This window comes from Thamnophis sirtalis, unplaced genomic scaffold (assembly GCF_051295495.1).
Source record: "Thamnophis sirtalis isolate CommonGarterSnake01/CBP01778 unplaced genomic scaffold, rThaSir2_p1.2 scaffold_14, whole genome shotgun sequence".
Taxonomy (NCBI): Eukaryota; Metazoa; Chordata; class Lepidosauria; order Squamata; family Natricidae; genus Thamnophis; species Thamnophis sirtalis.
Window position 1 is genome coordinate 26,247,033 of NW_028261394.1, and position 20,460 is coordinate 26,267,492.

At 44.4% G+C, this 20,460-nt stretch overlaps 1 protein-coding gene across 1 annotated transcript in view; it reads right to left on the reverse strand.

The window, feature by feature from the left end:
- The window catches only part of WDR59 (WD repeat domain 59), a 72,253-nt gene that overhangs the window by 39,249 nt on the left and 12,544 nt on the right, over nucleotides 1-20,460 (reverse strand). Inside the window, exons 3-14 of the mRNA XM_087729393.1 lie at nucleotides 20,192-20,327; nucleotides 18,058-18,143; nucleotides 17,720-17,800; nucleotides 14,280-14,317; nucleotides 12,983-13,071; nucleotides 10,313-10,429; nucleotides 8,594-8,671; nucleotides 5,902-6,058; nucleotides 3,838-3,917; nucleotides 3,452-3,584; nucleotides 1,966-2,090; nucleotides 419-583 (exon numbers count right to left, since the gene is read on the reverse strand). Of these exons, the coding sequence (XP_087585519.1) occupies nucleotides 419-583; nucleotides 1,966-2,090; nucleotides 3,452-3,584; nucleotides 3,838-3,917; nucleotides 5,902-6,058; nucleotides 8,594-8,671; nucleotides 10,313-10,429; nucleotides 12,983-13,071; nucleotides 14,280-14,317; nucleotides 17,720-17,800; nucleotides 18,058-18,143; nucleotides 20,192-20,327 (1,285 nt within the window). The remainder of the gene's footprint in view (nucleotides 1-418; nucleotides 584-1,965; nucleotides 2,091-3,451; nucleotides 3,585-3,837; nucleotides 3,918-5,901; nucleotides 6,059-8,593; nucleotides 8,672-10,312; nucleotides 10,430-12,982; nucleotides 13,072-14,279; nucleotides 14,318-17,719; nucleotides 17,801-18,057; nucleotides 18,144-20,191; nucleotides 20,328-20,460) is intronic.

Consider the following 20,460-nt stretch of genomic DNA (forward strand, 5'->3'; position numbering starts at 1 on the left):
AGTCAAACTTGAGCAGGTCGGGATAGAGCCAAGGTGGCGCAGTGGTTAAATGCAGCACTGCAGGCTACTGCTAGATCAGCAGGTCAGCGGTTCAAATCTCACCGGCTCAGGGTTGACTCAGCCTTCCATCCTTCCGAGGTGGGTAAAATGAGGACCCAGATTGTTGGGGGCAATATGCTGACTCTCTGTAAACCGCTTAGAGAGGCCTGAAAGGCCTATGAAGCGGTATATAAGTCTACTGCTATTGCTATTGCTATAACTGCTGGCAGTTAGCAGAATTAGCTGCAGTACTGCAGTCCAGCCACTGCACCCCTGCAGCTGTTATAATGAGACCCTTACCCCTGGCATATGCCTCCCCCACCACCCCAGCTCTTGCTAATAACCTTCTCCCAGGAAAGCTGCTTAGGCACAGACCTACCTTCAACAACTTGGCCTTCATGGTGGAAGGGATTGTGGTCTGGTTGACGAACTGGAAGGAGGGGGCGGCGTTGTTAGGATACTGTGCGGGGAACATCACCAACATCTTCACCCTGTGGTTGCTGCAGTGTACCGAGACCGTGCAGTTCCGATTGACCGCGTCCATCTGCCAGAGCCAAGCGGGAAAGAAATGTTAGGAGGGGCTAACGTGGGGTCTGCCTTCTGCTGACATTTCCCTATAAGGATCACTGGCTGGAAGAGGAGAGCAAAGGTGTCCCTGGCAGGGCAAACTGATCCCATACGAAGGTAAGGAGATGAGAGGTTATATGGAAAGATGAAGTCAGAGACGACTTTAAGAAAAGAAAATATCTTCTGGCAAGTCGCCTTGAGCTCACACAGATTAAGAGTTGGACAGAACCTAGTAAGTCATCTAGTCCAGGGGTCTCCAACCTTGGCAACTTTAAGACTTGTGGACTTCAACTCCCAGAATTCCTCAGCCAGAGGAATTCTGGGAATTGAAGTCCACAAGTCTTAAAGTTGCCAAGGTTGGAGACCACTGATCTAGTCCAACATCCCACCCCACAAGTAGGAGACCCTACACCATTTCTGACAGATGGCAGTCCACTCTCTTCTTGAAAGCCTCCAGTGATGAAGCTCCCACAAATTCAGAAGACAACTTCTGTTCCATTGGTTGATTGTTCTCACAATCAAGAAAATTCCTCCTTTTTTCCAGGTTGAATCTCTGTCCTTGGTTAGTTTCCATCCATTATTCCTTGTCTGGGCTTCGGGTGCTTGGGAAAACAGGTTGACCCTTTCCTCTCTGTGGCAACCCCTCAAGCATTGGAAGACTGCTCTCCTGTCTCCCCTGGTCCTTCTCTTCACTAGTTCCTATGCCCAGTTCCTGTAATCGTTCTTCATGTGTTTTAGTCTCCAGTCCCCTAATCCTCTTGATTGCTCTTCTCTGCACTCTTTCCATAATCTTTTTTACAACATCTTTCTTTATAGTGTGGTGACCAAAACTGGATGCAGTACTCTAGGTGTGGTTTTACTAGGGCTTTATAGCATGGTATGAGTATCTCACTTGATCTTGATGTATCCTTCTGTTAGACCAACAATCAAGAAGCAAACAATAACCCAGTGAAGGAACAAGCAACTTAGACAATCAAACAGTAAACAAGAGCCTAATCAAGGAACCACCAAGAAGTCTCCCGCCGACACTGACGGGACAAGTCAGTTGTATATAAAGAGAAACTAAACCCCTCTCTCTTCAAGCGCTGATCTTGTTCCCTAATTGGGTAATGAAACGTCTGCAAGAAAAAATAATAAGCTCAGAGAGCACCAAGGACAGCATGTATCCCTCAGGCTACGAATAGGCACCCAATGCTGCCAATTAGAACATGCTTTACACATCCCTAGTATGGAGGACAGCCACCATCAAAGAAAAACAGGAGAGATAAAGATGAAGGTGAGTGATCTCCAGAAATTAATAGGCAATTCCAAAATCTTGTGTCCCAGCCAGTAACCAGATAAAAGTTTTGTTCTTCTCACCTCCATATTTACGTTGCGGATTTGCACGTTGATCAGAGAGAACTCCTGTTGTAAGGTTTGAGGCAGCCCCAGTTGGTCCAGCTTCTTTCCTACCAGGAAGCTTTTCTGGGAATCTTCTTTGAAAACTGCAAGAGAGAGACGAGAATCTTTGGACAGGGCAGGAGAGCTCTGGGCACAGAAGGCGGCATCAACATTGGGGAGAAAGGGAAATGGATTGTTTAGGGAAAGGAATATGGCAGAGGAAAAAGAAACATTCCAGAGGAGGCGACTGGCTCCTTCCTAAACGGTGAAAGAATCTTCGCATCGTCATATTAGGCTTACAGGTAGTAGCACCAGGCTGCCCTTGCTAAGCAGGGCTGGACGAAGTTAAGACACTGGCTTCCTATTAATTCAGGATGCTGCTCATAAGCACTCTGTGCCTAGAGTTCAAAGCATTGTTAGAGACCCCACACACTCACTTCATGGTCTGGTTCTGTTGCTCCCCTCCAGAAAGAGGTTTCTAAGTAACTATAGCAGGACTACCAGACTCTGGAACAGCTTTGTTCCCTAGGCTATCTGTCTGGTAAACTCGCAAGATTTGTTTTCCTTGCCATGTACATGTATACATCTGAACTAGACTGGGTTGTTTCTCTGTGTTATATAACATAGGCGGTTAGATGCATAATTATGTATGTACAGTATGTATTTATTTAGTCATATTCATGTAGTGTATACTGAGAGGTGTATGCAATGAAATTTAATTTCAATATCTGCCGATTAGTGTACATTCAATGACAATAAAGTTATTCTATTCTATTCTATTCTATTCCATCCCATCCCACCCCACCCCACCCCACCCCACCCCACCCCACTCATAATTTTGCTAGGGAATTATTGGGGAAGTTAATGGGCTAACCCAGGAAGTTAAGAACAACTCCTCTGAAAGATAGCAACAATAAGCCATGTTCACAACCTACTGCCATAAAAATTGCCTGGGCATATCCAGGAGTCAAGCATAATTTGAATGTATCTTTTACAAGACAGCCACTCTGGGTTAGTGGTTAAGGCGCTAGACTAGAGTTCAGGAGACGGTGAGTTCTAGTGCCTTCTTAGGTATGAGAACTGGCCGGGTGACTTTGGGACTGGGGCGTTCCAGTCCCACCTTAGGCATGCAAGCCAGCTGGATGACTTTGGATCAGTCACTCTCTCAGCTAAACCCACCTCACAGGGTTGTTGTTATTGTAGGGAAAACAGGAGGAGGGAGGAGAATTAGGTATGTCTGTAGCTTTCAGTTAATTATATTATCTCAATTATATTGACTTTATTAAAAATAATAAAGACTAGATGACAAAATCTAATACATAAATAAACACATTTTAGTCTTGGGCATCTTTTAAAGATCCATCTTTTAAAAAACCACACATGTAGAGCCAAAGGTTTCCCACCCCAACTTCAAATGATCATTCCCCCCCCCGCCCCCCCCCCCCCCCCCGGTACCAGGACTCACTTTCCTCCTCTCCGTGGGTGAAGTTCTGTTGAGGCTCAGTCTCTGGGACTGGCAGGGCCTTGTCTGCCTCAGGCAGAAGAGAAATCCCATCAATCAGCTCCTCCACTCCCTCCAGGAGGTCACTGGAGCATAACTGGAATGAGAGACAGTGAAGACAGCGTAAAACCAAGCCAAAGCTCAGCCAACACTATGTGAGAGAATGGGGGGGGGGGGCAATCTGCCATAAATCAACTGCAGGGAAAACACCTGGATGGAAATATGTAGGAGACCCCAGGAAGTAATATGCCAGACTTGCAGTGGGAGAGAGGAGCCCAGGCAGCTGAGAGATGGGACTGTTATATTTTCAAGCCGGGGCCAGGAAAGAATCCCAAATGCTTAGGACTCACCCGCTGCAGCTGACAATCCACTCGCCACATCCGAAGAGTCTGATCCCGCGACCAGGTGACCAGCTGATAGTCCTTTGAGCCTTAAAGGAAGAGGGGAAACACCTGTCATATGCTAGGTAGGTCTGCTTTTGAATTCAAAGGCAGGAGAAAGCCAGAATCTATAGAAAATGAACCAGGAAAGAGTCGGCAATATATTTGTGTGATTTCTTTTTAAAAAAAATAGTTTTTATGAAACATTTTTACCTTTAAAAACAGGGGGGGAAATGCAAGAAAAACGTAAGAAAAAACAAGACAAACATAACAATATAAAAATAGTTATATAGCCTTCTGTATCGGCATACATGTTTAGCCTTTATAGTTCCCCATTCTCCATCGCCTTTCTATCGGTTTTAACCTCTGTCATAATGTACTAACAATTGTACTAACAATTATAATGATATTAATTGTTCCTATCACCATTGTATTTGCATTGTGGTCAATACTTTGATAGTAATTAGTAATTTTGGTTAATTTTTATTCAGTACTAGTTTAGAAAAAACAAAAACAAAGACTTCTATTCCCTGTTTTGGCTTCTGTTTTCTAGCCAATTATAAATTCTATTCCATATTTTATAGAAATCCGATTCTTCTCTTTCTTTTAACTGCATGGTCATTTTGTCCATCTCTACACATTCAAGTACCTTTCTAATTATTGTTTCCTCTGCGGCTGTATTGATTTGTTTCCAGTTTTGTGTGAATGCAATCCTAGCTGCGGTAAGTATGTGTAATACAATGTATTGAGATTTGTGTATGTAATGTTGCACAGATATCCCAGCTTTTAGCCTTGAAACAAAGGAAAGCAGACAGCAAGGGCCTCTCAATCGGCCACAAAACTCTGAGAGAAAAGGATTGGCCCAACAGCAGTACGCAGACTTAGAAATAACGTAGAAATAGCCATAGCTGAAGGACTGTTAGGTATGTGTTGTGGCCCAGCAGGAGCCGTTGGAGCTGCCGATGGACTCCGATAGCGAGGAACCCTATGAGTCTGCTATGGAAGATGTGGAGAACCCTGGGCAGGGTTCAGACTCAGAGCAGGGACGAGAGAGGCTGGTTGGCCACCAGGAGGCACCTGAAGCATGGAGCAGTGGGAAAGATCAAAGGGAGTTTGTCCCTGATGCCAGGCAACAGAGGGCGGAGAAACGGAGGCAGCAGTTACGGAGACAGACTCATAAGAGATAATCAAGCCCAGGTGGTTGTGGCTTGGCCCCTCCCAAGAGAGTATATAAGAAGAGACCTTGGGAGGAGTCCTTTTGCAGGACACAACCTTTTGTAACAATCTGGAGAAGCTCTTGTTTGTATTGTATCTCTTGTCTGTGGGAGTCTGGGTTGCTGCCAACTTCTTGCCTGTGAGTCGTGTTTGGGCTTTCAGCCAACGGGATTGTAATTGCTATAAATAAAGAGTGGCAAACTACTAAGCCTGTGTCTCCGTTAATCACCGGACGGAGGGGGCTCAGAACAGGTATATGTATGCTACCTTGGATTTTAATGTCACGGCTGCCATTCTGCTAAGCTTCGTATCACATCTTGCCAGCCTGACATTAGCAATGGTGGGAGGGAAGAGATTGGAATGCGGGAGGACAATTGGGGTTATTGTTGGGAGCCAAGCTGTGCTGGCCTCAAAAGTGAAACACACCAATCAAGCACAAGGTCAGACAAAAGGATGCAAAGATGGAGAAGGCGTGAACTGAGGGTCCATTCCCTAAACAACACAAGAACTTTTAATTGGATATTGACTGATAACAGGGGGTGGCCAGGGGAGAAAAGGAAAAGTAATTGAATCCTTTGCGCAGCAAACTGGCAGAGTCGGCTTTGCTACTTCTGCAACCACTTTTGTTTTCAGTAAAAACAATGGAAAACAATGAGCCAGGAGCCTTTCTTCGCTAACTAGCTTAGGTGGGATGGATGACATGGAATAAAAATAATGTGGGATAAAAATAACTACATAAAATGGGAATCTGTTCAACTGAGTCCCCTGCTCCAATAAAAAAGGAGAGAGGATGGCCACCCCCGCCCCCCAGTCACACACCTTCCTTCTGTTTCCTCCACTGGAATTCTAGCACAACATCATCATGTCCCACGAAGGTGTGAACTGGTGTGTTGAGATCGCAGATATCCCAAAGGAGGAGGCTGTTCTCCCTCCGAAGCTGGGGCACCATCACTGTCACCAGCCCATTGCTAAAAGGCTACAAAGGGGAAAGAACGGAGGTTAGTGACTCACCTCAGTTTCGCCTTTTAAGGTCTACAGTTGTACAGGACTGCCGGGCAGAATAGCGTGTAGGGGAATATTTGTGTCCCAAGAAAGTGTTGCAGGATCCAATCGGAGGTTTTGTCTTCCAAGCTTTTGGACTCCTGCTGGAGCCCATGCTTAGAGAACTTCTGTGAGTGCTTTGTGCTGTACCACGCACAGAACAGCCCAGAACACGCAGAGAAGTTCCCTGAGGATGGGCTCCGGCACGAGTCTAGAAGCTCGGAAGACAAAACCTCTGGTCCCGGTGATCGACCCAGATTGGATCATGCAGGATAGTGTGTGTTTACAAGCTTCCTAACCCCTCACAGCAAGTGGGTAGTAATTAAAGCACGGTTTTAATGCGTTTCCTCCATGGTTTTTCCTTTTTTTATTAAAAAGGTTTTTTTTATTAAACACACATTAAAACATTGGACACAGTGTAACCATCCTCACAATGTCTTTGCCATATATACTAGAATATAAAGTTAAATATTATAACCACCATGCTTATTTACAATTGGTCTATTCAGTGTTTACAAATATAAGGATATCGTATTTCCATCATCCATATTGCTTTGTTCTTGCCTTATACCCTACATTTTCACTGTTATGATTTCATACATAATTCTAATTTCCATTCTTCTAAATCTTAATCGTTGCTTATTTTGGGTATTTCCTTTTTTGTTCCAACCATCGATAGAATTTCTTATAATCTTATAAGAAATCTTATATCTTATAACATTCTGATGGGTCTTTGTTCTTCAATTCCCACGTCAATTTATCCATTTCAGCACAAATCAGAATCCACAGGTTTTTTTTTCCTTTGCACCCTCAATTTCCTTCTCTGTGGCGGGGAGTCTCCTCAAAGCATCCTATTGGTTGTGCCCATGAGCTTGCAATTCTATCTTTGGTGAGGAGGGATAGGTTGAAGATTATGAAGTTTAAGGCAAAAATGTGTGTGGAATAACGGTAAGCATAAGAGTACAGGGGTCTCCAACCTTGGCTACTTTATGACTTGTGGACTTCAACTCCCAGAATTCCTCAGCCAGCCAATCCTGGGAGTTGAAGTCCACAAGTCATAAATAAAATGGCCAAGGTTGGAGACCCCTGTAATAGGAAGCAACACTGGAGGCCACATCAGCGGGCATCTCATACCACCATGATGTACCTCTTGTAGACCTTTCTTGCACATAGGAAGAGAAAGAAGAGATGTGATCCAGAAGACAATTATATTTAAGGCTTCCCCTGCCCAACATTTCCAGCTTATCCCAGTCAAGGAATAGTGGAAGCATCCACCGTGCCAATCAAATGTTTGCCTTGCCTAGCTTGGGACCCTCTGTGCAAGACTTCAACATAGCATCCCCCAGATACTCTCTTCTCCAGGGCAACCAAGGAGGATTGGAATTGCAGTTAAACGCAGGAGTTGGAGTTGCATCAAACTGACAACAGGCTTCGGGCCAAACTGTCTCTTTCCCAACCTTGCCAGGAGAATGAAACCTCCAGAGTTGGGTAAGGGAAGTATTGTGTGAATATTGTGTCATATTGTGAGCTGCCATCTCTCCCCTAAGCAAAGAGTGGGCAATGGGGACCACCTAGGTCCACACTGCCAACATTTAGTGGAAGCCACCAAAAAAACAACTGTAAATATTTGTTGGAATTTTTTTTAAAAAAAAGATAAAAAGTCTACAAGGAAGTGGGCTATGCCACTAGCAGTCTCAAAAATTTTTTTGTTTTTTGAAATTTTCCTTCTGCTATGCCACATCAAACACCTGAAAAGTAAAACAGATGTGGCCCAAATCTCCACCCCACCCTTCCAGTGAGATCACCATGTAACAGGCTTCCAAGCCTGACACCACTTCCCCCACAGTAAAAGTAACTCCTGGCCAAAAAACATGTAGCCATAGAGCTTAGACTTGTATAACGCTTTACAGCCCTCTCTAAGCGCTTGACAGAGTTGGCCTCTTGCCCCCAACAATTTGGGTCCACCTCGGAAGGATGGAAGGCTGAGTCAACCTTAAGCCAGAGAGAATTGAACTGATGGCGGTGGGCAGAGTTAGCCTGCAATTCTGCATTCTAATAGATAGGAAGGAAGGAAGGAAGGAAGGAAGGAAGGAAGGAAGGAAGGAAGGAAGGAAGGAAGGAAGGAAGATAGCAATAGCACTTAGACTTACATACCATTTCACAGTGCTTTCCAGCCCTCTCTAAGCTGTTTACATAGTCAGCCTCTTGCCCCCAACAATTTGGGTCCTCATTTGACCCAACTTGGAAGGATGGAAGGATGAGTCAACCTTGAGCCTGGTACAATTCGAACTGTCAAATTGCAGGCAGCCGGCAGGCAGCAGAAGTAGCCTGCAATACTGCGCTTTAACCACTGCGCCACCGCTCTCTTCAGTCCTGGCCGCCGGCCATCAGTCCCTCCAGTGTCCCATAAGGGAGTGAGATTCACAGCCAGCCTTTCAGCTCACCTTGACTCCACAGAAACTCTCCTTACCGTATATCTGGCTTTCCAGACCGGAACTTGACAGGCCAAAATGTTGAGGTATTTTCGGGGTTGTCGGTAGTCCCAAAACTTCAACAAAGAGAGAAAAGGCCACTCAGGTGAAAGATGCTTAAGTGGCGTAAGATAAGAAAATCACCACCCTATTAAAAGCAGATTAAACGGCCCCAAAAGATTTCTGAATGGAGAATACCAGCAGCTGTTGTGGGTGGGAGGGAACGATTGAAGGTGCGTGAAAATCTTTGGCTTTCCATTTGCGGGATCAGGTATCAAAGGGATTCCACAGAGCAAAACCTCCCATTAATCATCTGAAGATACAGTTCACTTACTCCTGGCCTTGGAATGCCAATCAATCCATCTCCTTTTAGATCACAGGAAGGAGGGGAATGAAAAACTGACTTTCTGCCAAATGAACAGCATTTTATTTCCCTATTGGCAGATATTTGTCTGTAGAGATCATTTCCTGCATATCCCCAGCACTCTTAAAACGAGTAGATGATTTATCCTCTCAGGGCTACGACAGCGTGGCTGAGAAATTCCGGTAGCCTTTGACATGACCCGAATTGGGACTGGAATGTCTATCGCTAAGCAATGTGGTTATTTAGGCGAGCAGCACTTGATTTTGGGACCTTTTTTTTGCAATGTTCATTATGCAGATCACACAGTTAAGTGAAGCCAGTTTTTCCCCTGGACTTTGCTTCTTGCAAGCCCTCTGGAAGTCATAAATAGTGATCATGTGACGCTGGATACCGTAAGCATTGTAAATATATGCTGATGACCAGGTGGCCACATTTCCATCACAGGGACATTGCAACAGTCCTAAATGTGAGGACTTGCTATATGTTGCTTTTTCAATGCCATCATAGCTAAAAATGATCGTTAAATGTAATGGTCATAAATTGAGGATGATCTGAAAGTATTTTCAGGATAACTATTCACGTCAGCTTGCAAAAAAAATATTGTTTTTAAAATGCACCCTTTGTACTTGCGAGTACTTACAGTGACAGCCAATATTACAATGACGTCTTTATTTATAAGACTATTATAATTGATTAGTGGACTTTCCAGGATTTGCTGAGCTTCCAAGAGGAACAAAAATAATCAACTGATGCTGATAAATGAATACACATATAGAAGACAAATATAACGATCGCTAGGCTGCAGCGGCCTGATGCCTACAGCATAAGTGTGTTGCTTGAAGCACACAACAATGAATTCTGGCAGGGATCCAGAGAAAACAGGCCCCTCATTCACCAGGGATACCCACCCACCCCCGACTGTTCAAGACAAGAAACGGGATTCAGCCTCACTGCACCCTTCATTCATTTTCTGGTGGTCCTCAGAACAAGGGAAGGCCAGTAGAGATCAACACTGCTGGGGTCCCATGCATTTTCTGCCCAGCCTAAACAAGCATCCAAACCACCCAATGGCTTCCACCAGTGCTGAAAGTCAATTTTTTTTATTACCAGTTCTGTGGGCGTGGCTTGGTGGGTGTGGCTTGGTGGGCGTGGCAGGGGAAGAACACTGCAAAATCTCTATTCCCACTCCACTCTGGGGCCAGCCAGAGGTATCATTTGCCGGTTCTCCGAACTACTCAAAATTTCTGCTACCGGTTCCCCAGAACTTGCTGGATTTCACCCCTGGCTTCCACTCTGCCAGGATATCCCTGCAAACACCAGGTGCCAGCCCAGCCAACCCAGTCCCCTAACCTACCCTGACGGAGTTGTCCTGACTGGAGGTGGCCAAAATGTTTTCGTTGTCTGGGTGCCAATCCAGGCCGTGGATTTTAGAGAGGTGCGCGGCCAGGTACTCCATAGCAGTGCTTGGTTTCTGAAAGCAGAGAAAATGCTCGGGTTGGAAAGTTTCCAGAAGAGGCCACAGCAATCCCACTGGGATGTCACAAGACTGCCTTCAGGAGAAGCATCTTGGCTTCTCTTTGGCAGCTAATTCGGGGGCACAGTCACTGGACACTGTTTCATTCTCTGCCGTGCATTAACGGAAAGCAAGACTTACAAAGCATATAAAGGCCTTGTCAGGGTTCCAGTTAGCACATACAACAGAATCAAAACTCCAACGCAGGCATATTCCTCAAAGTATAGATATATTTGGCATGTCATACTGGCACATCTCGGGAAAACCCGACTCTGAAGGATTCAAGGTTTTCCCCACCCAAATCAAAAACTCCAAGTTCTTTCCCACAGGTCACATGTCCCTTCAATCAGGTCGCAGCCCCAATCCTGGTTTGTTTTAGTCCACGCCTTTCCAAAACATGGTAGAACATCCTTGCCCCCCACAGGAAAGAATGTTATTTTGAAACATAATTAGGATAGATTTGAGAAAGAAAGGGAACAAGAAATGATATTTAACTATTTTTGGGTCTGCGGAAATACCACCCCAAGGAAATAAAAATTAAAAGATGGAAGAGAAACCTACCACAATAGAAAAAGGAGGAGAGATGAGAGGAAGAGGATGGAAGGAAGATAGAGGTGAGGAGAGGAAGATGGAAAGGGAAAAGGAGAGAAAGAGAGAGGGTAGGAAGGGGAAGAGGAAGAGAGGAGATGGGGAGAGGTAAGAGAAGAAGGAAGGAAAAGGAGAGAGGAAGGAAGGAAGTAGAAAAGGGAGGGAGAAAAGAAAGGGGAAAAAGGTGGTGTCAAAACAGGCGAGGGATGGTAAACAAAGCAACCCAAATGGTATGTTATAACCATGTAAATGGAGTGACAAATGTATACAAATGACAAATGTAAAAAAGAATAATAACTATGTGAATGGATACCTATAATTGAATATAGAGAACAAAAAATAAAAATAAAAACTTAAAAATTGGGATTGAGGGAAAAGACCTATAAATCTTATTAATAAATCATTGTTTAAAGATGGCTATAAAGGTATAATATTGTGTGGGCCTGTGGAGAGGAGAGGTGAAATAAACAGTAAATAACTTTTAGTCAACTACAATAATAACAAAGAAATGTTAATGGATAATATCTAATGATACATAGAGGTGTGTTATGGGGTGTGTGTGGAATGCTTAGATATCTTACTTAACTGAATTTGCTTTAGAATATGTCATAAAGGTGTAATGTTATTGGAGATTTATTGGAACTGCAAATGAATGCCAGTAGGTGGTTGTGTCTTTAAATATAAATGATTCTAGATAAAAACATGTTTAAATAATGGTAATTAAATGAGAATTGTGGTACAGGGCTAGTAAAATACACAATTTTTCTTTCTTGATTTAAAATGTACAACTCGATTTGCATGAAGCATATGTAAGGATTGTGGAAGAAACGCACGGAATATATTTGTAACCAATCGATACGCTTTCTATAAGATGTAACGAAAGATGATTCTTTTTTTGTGTGTTTTTGTTTAACTAAAACAATAAAAAAAATTCAAAAAAACTTAAAAAGAAAAGGAAAGAATATTATAACACACACACACACCTCCAGCTATCTCTACCTCCCCACTCACGTTCCCACAGCTCCAACTGGCCTTACTGTGGCAGCCCCTAAGATGCTCCCAAAATGGCTTCAGGGCTGATGGGCCCTTTGAGAGAGGATTTCAGTCATGGATAGGAACGGTGATAGAAAATAAGTCAAGAATCTTTCCAAGAAACCTACAGGCATCTATTACTGGTCTTCCCCAGAGCCCAGTTGGGAAATGACCCCAATGGATTCAAGTTGGGAAGCCTACACAGATAACATTGTCTGGAATCCAGCAATTGAAGAAGAAAAGGAACACTGGAGGCAGGGATGTTTCTGCAGGAACTAGAAGTAGGAATCTTCAGGGGGAAAAGAAATATGAGCTGGGAGCAAAACTGAAATGTTCCCTTGCAACTTTCCCAACTCTTGGAACACAATTCAAAACATATTGAGGATTCTCTCCCAAAACTCAAACAAAACTCTTTCTAATGTTGTAGAGATTCTCTTTCAGGGTTGAAACAGTCTGTTTGGAGGTAGCTTCCAATGACTGGAACTCTCCAAAAGTCAGTGCTCGAAAGGGCTCTGGTTCTATGGCAGAGTTTGTCCTGATGTTGAAACACAGCGGCCAGAAAGAGTATTGAAGAATGCCTGAAGTGCTGTTTGGATTGGGGGGGGGGGGGAGCTGAAGAAGCTTCTTGGACAAGAAGTGAAACATCCAGTTGCCTCTTGAAAAAGCACCTTTGGAACAACCATGACCTGGAGGGCGGAGAATCTGCATGGATCTGACCAACCATGGATGTAACATATTGTTTGTGAAGGAGGCTTCAGAGAGCAAAAGGGTTTAACCAGCTTGCAATGTCCACTGCCCTCCTCCATGTCTGTCTGTCCGTCCGTCTCTCTTTTACACACACACACACACACACACACTTAGACAAAAGCAGGGAAAGGAACAAGGACTCACTCTTTTGTCCCAGATGCGCACATTCCCATCATGGCTGGTGGCCAAGCAGTTGGCATTCTTCTTATTCCACTTGACCTGAGAGGCTCCAGCTGCAGAAGGAGCAGAGGACTAGGAGTCAACAAACGCCTTCCAGAAAGAAACAAGGTCACTACGATAGAGCCAACCTCTCCGGCACATTCAAACCACAGGGGAGTATTGGGCTCCGTCCAGCTGCTCTAGCACAAGACTTAAGAAGTTTCCAAGAGAGGAATAGAGCCCAGAGTTATAACATGGAGCACTGCAGGGGAATCAACTCATGTGGCTGTTCCAAGCTATCACAGAATGGTGCCATTCCAGTGCTTGTTCCTCAATACTTCATACTGTCCTGCCCTCCTCTGTACCATGAAGGAAATTTGGTCTCTAGGAGTATGGACTGGACTTTACGCTCTAGCCATAACTACTTGTCTGTCTACCACATTCCAGGTGCCGTCAGGGGCTATTAGCTAACTTACACAAGAAACAAGATACTTCGAAGTACTTCTCCAAAGCACCAGAGGGCAGGACACACAGGTGGAAGTAGTAAGTGGAAGCTTGCTAAAGGGAGATCCAACATAGAAATCAGGAGAACTTTCCAGACAGTGAGAACACTTAATGGAATAGCTTGCCTCCCGGATTTGTGAGTGCTCCATCACTGGAGGTTCTTGCAAATAGACTGGACAACCACTTGAGCAGGATGGTATAAGGTCTCCTGCCTTGCCCAGGGGGCTGGACTAGAAGACCTCCGAGTTCCCTTCCAGCCCTAAAATTCAGTGAGCCTATGATACAATGACAGGGAGAACCATCAACCCATGAAACAGAAGTTGCCTTCAGAAGTTGTGGGAGCTTCATCATTGGAGGCTTTCAAGAAGAGGCTGGACTACCATCAGTCAGAAATGGTGTAGGGTCCCCTACTTGGGTGAGGGTTGGACTAGATGATCTACATGGTCCCTCCCAACTCTGGGGATCTGTAATTCTACGTATCCACTCATGACCGGCACCCTAATGGTGTTTAAACACCACCTGTCCGGTTCCCAGTACTACTGTGTCCTGTTATTACGATACTACAGTAGTAGATGAAACAATCACAGCTTGGGTGAAGGAAAGAGTAGCAATGGAAATACTTCAGAACAAAAGCTCTGACGGGTTTCACGGTGCCTGGGGGTGGGAGGGGGATCCTAAACGACGATCTATGGGAGTCATGTCCATTATCTGTGAAGAAGCCCCATGAAAGGCAAGCTGTGAAGATTTCCAACCAGGCTAGTCACCCACCAGTGCTTACCAACAGCGGAGAGGGAGACAGTGGGCTTCCGGGTGTCTCTGAAAAACAACAATGCTGCCATAAGATCATAAGGCTTAACGACACTCTCCTAAACTCCTACTGCCTAATAACATATTTTTCGGAGTATAAGATGCACCTTTTTCCCCTCAAAAAAGAGGGTGAAAATCTGGGTGTGTCTTATACACTGAATACAGCATTTCTGGCTTCCTGAAACTCCAACCCTTCACCAAAACGGCCATGCATAGCCGTTAGGAAGCTTCCAGAGTGCTCCTAGGGGCTGGGGAGGGCAGAAATGAGCAAAAAATGGGCCATTTTTTGCTTGCTTTTGCCCTCCCCCCCAAGGAGCACTCTGGAAGCCTCCGAAAGGCTATGCATGCTCTTTTTTTGATAAAAAATGGGCCAGTTTTCACGAAAAAACAGGAGCACTCTATAAGCCTCCTAAAGGCTATGCATGTCCTTTTTTCAACTAAAAATGGGCCCGTTTTCACAAAAAACGGGCTAGTTTTGAGAGGTCTGCAGAGTGCACAAACTTTTTTTAAAAAAATTGCCTCTTCAAAATCTTGGTGCGTCATACTCTGAAAAATATGATAATTAGAATTCTATGCATACATCATCATTTAACAACCCCATAATCCCTTGTGGGGTAGAATTTGGGCAACTGAATGGAGCTAGCAGAGTGTTTTAATGGCCGGATACCTTTCCTGTTGCCAATGCAGAGTTTTGTTCAGCAGATATATTCTCATTGCATTCCGGAGAAATATCTGCCTCTACCTAGGATCAAACTCACAGCCTCCCGATTGTGAGGCGATAGCGCCGCCTCTAGGCCACCACACCACTCTAATTAGAATTTTATGCATTTGTTGCTCTGAAACCCAAGGAGGGAGGGGGAGTTATTTTCACAGCATATGCACTGGATTAAAATAAATCCACCTCCAGAGATCCCCCTTGCTGTTTCTGTATGAGTCACTGATCAAGGCAGATCCTGCTTGGAAAGAGGCAGGCCTGAAGCTGTGAATCACACACAAATGCAGCTGCAGGAGTCACTCCTGGGGGGGGCATCCATCTTCCTTGGTTTTTTTTTATTATTATTTTTAATTTTGAACATGTAAACACATTAACAAAGACATACACAACATTTATATATCACTTCGGAACTTCACGTTCCTTCGCATAGCACAGGGCTGTCCAAACTTGGGAACTTTAAGACTCATGGACTTTAACGCCCAGGATTCCCCAACCAGGCATGCTGGCTGGGGAAATCTGGGAGTTGAAGTCCACGAGTCTTAAAGTTCCCAAGTTTGGACACCCTTGCTATAGCAGATATCAATTGGTACATAGTTTCCGATGTACCTCTCAATTTCCCTCTCAATACATTTCTATCCAATTTTACACTTTTAACCCCCTTATTTCATTCTCTTTTCCTTATCAATCTGTTTGGCTATTTACATCAGACCATCCTTGTTATTCTTCTACTAATACACCATTTTTCCTAGGTTTGTGAATCCTATCTTCCTTAAGACTTTTGTCTTTTCTACTGCATCTATAATACAAATTACTTTTCTTGGGTTCCTCTTTCTTCGTCTTCCTTGTCGATCTGCACCAGAGCGAGAGCAAAAACCATCTGCCTTGAGTGCGGAAAATGAAAATCTCTGGTATATCCTGCCCTGATTCAGCAGGCAACTTGGTGTTTTTGGTTGGCCTGCAGGACATGGGACAAACTTTGTGGCAAACTGCTTGGAAACAACTGGTCCCAGCGATCCCTTTATTCCAAAACCTGCCAGAAATCTGCCTTCATGCCAGCAAGGCACAGGTGGGCCTTTCAGTGTAAATTTGAATGGCTGTGTAACAAAGAACGGTCTGTAAGCCCAGGCGCATCATGAGGACCTTTGAAGCTGAAGGGAGGGTTCTGGCACTTATTGGAATGTGACTCACAACTGACACTCACACTAACAACTGTTGCTGCACACGCCCCCCCCCCCCTAAGACACGTGATCACGGTTCAGGCGCTTGGTAAGGAGACTTAAGAGGTTGCAGCATCTTGGGGGTCACGTGATCGCCATCGGCAACTTTGCTAACCAGCAAAAGTGAATGGAGGAAGCCAGATTTGCTTAATGACTGTGATTCCCTTAACAACTGCAGTGACTGACTTAACGTTGGCAAAAAGGTAGCAGAATCGGTGTGCGGCTCACTTAACTGTCTTGCTTAAAAATGGAAATTTTGGTCCCAATTGTGGTAACAGGTTGAGGACAACCTGTAATTCAATTTCACAGAATTCTCCCCCACCTCACCTACATAACTTACTTTTATCTGAGGCCAGAACCTGAAAATAACATTGAACACAGCACAGGACTGAAGCAAAATGGATCGGCTGAGATCTGCATACGTGGGACTGATGAGGGTAGATTGTAAGGGTGACCCCGAAATATAATTTTATGTCATGTTATCCTATTTTGCATATTTATGTATTAAATTCCATTGTATCTTATGCTATAACTATTGTATTTTATCCTACTCTTATTTAAAATTATCCGTACAGAATTTTATTGGTAATACGTGTCTGACCCTTGTGCTTTGATATGGCCTATAGGCTAATCAATAAAGCTTATCATTATTATCACACACACACATACACACACACGGGTGGATATGTAACTTCTCTTTGCACCATAGCAAATGCAAACCTCACTCGCTAAGCTATAATAGAAGACAACATTAATGATACCCCAGGTCAGGGGTGTCAAACTTGATTTAATTGAGGGCTGCATCAGGAATGTGTTTGACCTGGGGGGGAGGGGGGGGGCTGGGGTGTGTAGAGGGCATGGCCTGCTTGATGTCATTCATGTTTGGGGCACCTGTGGCAGCCCGAGTCCTCTGCCAGCAAAAACATACTTCTGAACTCTGTTTCCAGCTGCGACGGCCTCCTGCAACCCTCTGCCAGCAAAAACGGAGCTCCGTTTTCACTGGCAGAGGGTTCCAGGAGGCTGTCGCAGCCGGAAACGGAGCTCAGGGGCCTGTTTTTCCTGGCAGAGACACCACAGGTTGGTCTCCCACCCTAGAACTGGTCTCTGGTTTCAGGGTGACCCCGTGGGCCAGATCCAGCCTCCAGGCCTTGAGTTTGACCCCCCTGCCCAAGGTATTAGGAAGCACCCCACTTAAAAACAGCAGCTGCTGCCACAGGTGCTCTACAGCAGGGGTCCCCAATCCTATCCACGGACCGACACAGGTCCATGGCATGCCAGAAACTGATCCACACAAGCAAGCAAAGCCCCATCCATGGGATGCAGGTAGCACATGATACCATGCCCCCTCTGGTCCATGGAAAAGATCCCTAGTGCCCAAAAGGTTGGGGGGGGGGGGACACTGCCCTACAGGAGCTTTCAGTCTCCCCAAAAACACTTAGTGACCATGTCTGTCTTCTTACAGGCCACCAAAACTCTTACTTGATGTCCCAGATGTAGATGTATGTGTCAACCGAACTGGTAACCAGTAGATCTGACTCAAACACCGCCCAGTCCAAATCACTAGAAAAGGCAGAGAGAAAAAAAGAGAAGAAAATAGATCAGGGGCGGGCAACTATGGCCCCCTTTATGACCTGTGGACTTCCACTCCCACAATTCCTGAACCGGCACAACCATGGCAGTTCCTGAGCATGGCTGGCACAGGGATTCTGGGAGTTGAAGCCCACAGGTCATAGGGGGGGGGGGCATGCCACTTTATAGAAGGTAAAGTGAACTTTACAGAAGGTAGAAGGACACCGGGGTCTCTGGGGCAACCATACCTGATAACACGTGTGTGTCCTTGCAAGGAAGTGCCAATTTCCCCATTACCGTCCTTCCACTTATACAGATCAACACGCTGGTTGCTCTGAAATTAAGACGGAAAACATCAGGAGCCGCAAAGAAAACCACAGACTCATTTTCCAAAAATGGAGTTTGGCAGCTTGAAGATGTGTGGATTTTATTTCCCAGAATTCCCCAGCCAGCATGGGTGATTGGAGAATTCAGGGAGTTGAAGTCACACACCTGCAAACTCTTAAGGTTGAGAAACAATGTTCGAGAATGGGAGCAGTCTTTTAGCTTTTAAAATGAGGATCCTTTTCAAAAAACCCAAGAGAAATACAGTATGATCCCCAATATTGGGGCTAGAAAATTTCCTCACGCTCACTCACTGAGGGTCTCAAAAGAGTTCTCTTAAGGAGAGACACTTTTCCATCTTCCATATTAAATGGTCAGAAACAACCAAACAAAGCACAATGTTATTGTTTTACAGCTGATCTCTAATTCATGTAATTCATGTAATCTTTTTCAAATTGGCAGTGGCTTAAGAGTTTATTATTGTTGCTTTATTTCTTAGGACATAAATTATTCTAAAACATGTTAGCTGCCCTGAGCAAATTAAAGCATATAAAAGGTATAAAAATATAAGAAAAAAACAAAGCAAGAAGCAATTCTTGTCCACAAACTGGTATTATTAGATTTTTATCCCATCTTTTTATATATAACTCAAGCCGGTGAATATAACTAATACTCCTGCCTATTTTCTCAACAATCACCCTGTGAGGTGGGTTAGGCGGAGAGAGAGGACTGCCCCAGAGTCACCCAGCAGGCTTTCATGCTTAAGATCTAGAATTCACTGCCCCTTCATTTCTAGCCCAGCTCTTCCACCAGTTCACCAAAACGGTTCTATTAAGATCAATTTATTTTAATTAAATTATAGTAATCAATTCAATTAGTAAATTAATAATTTTGATTCATAAAATTAAACATTGTATCTATTAAGATAATATTAAAGAAAGAACCTTTCTATAGATTAAATATCTTAAATCTCACATATCCAAGAAGGGTAAATATTGTAGGAGCGGACAAGTGAACCTATGATTTTTTTTTAAAAAAAATCAGTCTGGAACACTTTTTCTAACCAAAAATTTTGTTAGGAGGCAGATGCTTTTATGAGCTTACGAAAGCTTGTATTTTTTCATAAATTATACTGATCAAAATAGATGCTACCCGGCTCCTTCTGATTATATCAGCCAGTTTTGTCTAGTGGTTAAGACACCAAGCTAGAAACTGGGAGAATGGGAGTTCTAGTCCTATCATAGGCATGAAAGCCAGATGGGTGACTTTGAGCCAGTTGTTCTCTCAGCCCAACGCATCTCACAGGATTGTGGGGGGGAAATGAGAGGAGGAAAATGTGCTGGATATGTTTGCTGGCTTGAGTTATTTGTAAAAACAGTAACAGTGGGATACAAATAAGTAAACATCCAAATTTGGGATGAGATATCTATGCAGAACAAGAGAAGGTGATTTTGGATACTTCAGATGTTTTACACTGTTCTTAGTCATATCCCTAGGCCCTAATGTGTAAGGAAGCAGCAGCACCTACAGATACAGATTAACAGAGTTGGAAGGGACCTTGTAGGTCATCTAGTCCAACCCCTCACCCAAGCAGGAGACCCTGCACCATTCTTGAAAGCTTCCAGGGATGAAACTCCCACAACCTCTGAAGGCAACTTCTGTTCCATTGGTTGATTGTTCTCACTGTCAGAAAATTCCTCCTATTTCCAGGTTGAATCTCTCCTTGGTCAGTTTCCATCCATTATTCCTTGTCTGGCCTTCAGATGCCTTGGAGAATAGACTGACCCCCTCCTCTCTGTGGCAGCCCCTCAAATATTGGAAGATGCTCTCCTGTCTCCCCTGGTACTTCTCTTCCCTAGACTAGCCAGGCCCAATTCCTGCAACCATTCATCTTATGTTTTAGCCTCCAGTCCCCTCATCATCCTGGTTGTTCTTCTCTGCTCTTTTTCTAGACTCTTTTTTACAGTGTGGTGACCAAAACTGGGAGCACCATCCCAGTAGCTACGCTAAGTGCAGAAGCTGCGCTGCTGGAATCCACCTGATCATCCTCCCCCTTACCGATGCAGCAAAGAAGTGTGCATGGCTCTCGTGGGGATTCCATTGCACGGCCCCAATGTCCCACTTGCTCTGACGGGAAATCTTGCGGTGGCCATCAGCAGGTGCATCCAGGTTTACAATGTAGAGGAAGCGGCGCCTGGGAAAAGGCCCACGAACACAGGAAGGAGTGTTACTACAGTGGATCCAAAGTAATTTACTACCATGAGAGCAACTCATGTTGTAATTGAGACTGGAATGATGGTCATAAGTCATGCCAGTTGTTAAGCGAG